The sequence below is a fragment of the Pinus tabuliformis genome, chromosome X (assembly GCF_031772625.1).
Source record: "Pinus tabuliformis cultivar Carrire ecotype Pingquan chromosome X, CPIR1, whole genome shotgun sequence".
In the NCBI taxonomy this organism is placed as follows: Eukaryota; Viridiplantae; Streptophyta; class Pinopsida; order Pinales; family Pinaceae; genus Pinus; species Pinus tabuliformis.
The window spans coordinates 1,004,606,038-1,004,607,985 of record NC_142308.1 but is presented as its reverse complement, the minus strand read 5'-3'; the positions used below and the strand labels follow the sequence as shown (position 1 = coordinate 1,004,607,985).

The 1,948-nt window shown below is 43.5% G+C and overlaps 1 protein-coding gene across 1 annotated transcript; it reads right to left on the bottom strand.

The window, feature by feature from the left end:
* Positions 1-218: 218 nt before the first annotated feature.
* Positions 219-1,465, bottom strand: LOC149143146 (phospholipase A1-Igamma1, chloroplastic-like). Its single transcript, XM_089451702.1, has 2 exons — positions 1,007-1,465; positions 219-920 (listed from the first exon to the last, which is right to left on the bottom strand). Exons 1-2 carry the CDS (start codon positions 1,463-1,465, stop codon positions 219-221), a joined length of 1,161 nt encoding a protein of 386 aa, XP_089307828.1.
* Between the last annotated feature and the right edge of the window lie 483 nt (positions 1,466-1,948).

Sequence of the window (1,948 nt, the reverse complement as noted above, 5' to 3'; positions counted from 1 at the left end):
TTCTTAACAAGTCTGCTAGATAAGCGTTAGGTCTCTTACAAAAGCTATCAGAACAATAGAGAAGGAGTTTAATTTGGACAGAGTCATCTAACCAAGTGTCCCGATCACTTGACTCGCTCACAAGCAGGTCATGGTGATAATAAAGGACGGAAGCTCTGTTTCAGTCAGTCATCTTACATTTCCTTTTTCTTGTGCAGATTTATCAATCTGATCTTCAATTAATAGGCCACAGCAAGTGGAGCAGGCCCTTTCCGCCCCCAAGGTTTGAAAGGTCTACCCACTCCGACATAGCCTTCAATCAGACGACGATAAACCACTAAATTGTGGGCGTAAGCAGGATCAAGATTGCGGATGTCATTGTTGTCGAAAACAATCTTTACACCCACGTGAAAATATGTCCAGGGAAGCCCATCCAACAGTTTTGTTAACCATCGCCACGAATTCTCGTTGAAAACAAATCCAGGAACTTTGGGAACAACATCCCTCCTATTCACCAACCGCAACACTTTCACTCCTAGCTCCTCCATTCGCAGGGCAAATGCTCTATTCCCTACGCGCGGACTCGCGAATGCAAACGTAGTCACAGGTAAAGGCCGTTCCGGAAAGTTTGAGTTGAGACACTTTTTTATGTCATATGAACTTAACGTTGCCAGGGCAGCTCCCAAGCTGTGTCCAGTCAAAGTTACGCTCAAACTTTTATCCTTGAATTTATCCACCAGTCTTAGAATCTCAAAAATAACAGTATCTCTGGCACATCTTGAATCTTCTCCTTTAGAGATGTAGCAGCTTAAAAATCCTTTCTCTACTCGGACACCCTTATCGCTTAAACTAGCTGTACTTGATAATCGGTGTCCCAGCACTTTCCTGCTCAAAGAGGAGTAGTTGGAAATCCGGCTACGACAACGTTGTGCTTGAAACGACTAAAAGATAATCGAGCAGGAACTAAAATATCTCTAGCATTCTGTATCCATTCTTGGCGTGTTTCAGTTCCTCTCCAGGCTACTACAATATCTCGCCTCCCTAGTCTTCGTATCTCTTCAGCGTCTGTGCAGACTGCAATAAAGCCAATCCAAACAGATTGCTCTATTGACCTACCCAGTGCATCAGTTTCTGCGTACAAATACTTGGTCACTTCATAGCCGGCACTACAGGAAGCTCCGGAATGAGCAGACCTTTCACAACTTTCAAACAATTTATCAAGGCTGTACTTACACCCACCTAGATCATTGGTGGAAAGTTCACTATCAAACGCATCATAGCACAACTCTGCAAAATCACCATATCTGAGAATCTCAGTTTTCAATACTGGATTATTGGGATCTAATAAACCATTCCACGAGTCTGCTCCTTGAATATCTTGCCACATAGCCGTGAGTGGTATATTTTCGTATGTGGAGGCCTTTGTCAAATCTTCCTGCAAAAGAGGGCAGCTCGAATCTTTTGAGGACGAAGGGAGAAGCCTCATCCATCGTAGTACTGAACACAGGTGATGTACGATTTGAAATATCATTTATGATCTTTCGAGGTTTTCAAGTGAACTCTAGAGGCCGGGCAAGTTAACGACTTTAATAACAGCTTAACCTCTGCAGCTGTAAGCAAGATCTTAAATTATTTGCAACAGAAATCCCAATATGTATATTGCCATACGCCAAATACTAAGGCAGATCAAAGTGGAATACCTTGTGTATCGATATGACATAGAAAACACATTTGCAACAGTAAGCAGGATAGACTTCATGAATTTGACTATGTCACGCTAGGATAGATAGCAGGATAGGCTCTACCCCATGTGGACCCAAGCCAAAGGCCACGGGAGACAAGTTGTGTTTGCCTACTCAACTACTTTATCGCAACAGGCCCACCCACATGGGCGGTTAAGTCAAGGGAGAGGGAGGGTGGCTCAAAGAGCATTGGATGGATGGGAACATGATATGATGATGATGGGAAG

Bases quoted from the DNA above. Each gene is read 5' to 3' on its own strand.
- LOC149143146 (XM_089451702.1), bottom strand. From the start codon at position 1,465: ATGAGGCTTCTCCCTTCGTCCTCAAAAGATTCGAGCTGCCCTCTTTTG. The intron at 921-1,006 runs GTAGTAGCCTGG...ATTATCTTTTAG, and splicing joins GACTAGGGAGGCGAGATATT to TCGTTTCAAGCACAACGTTG.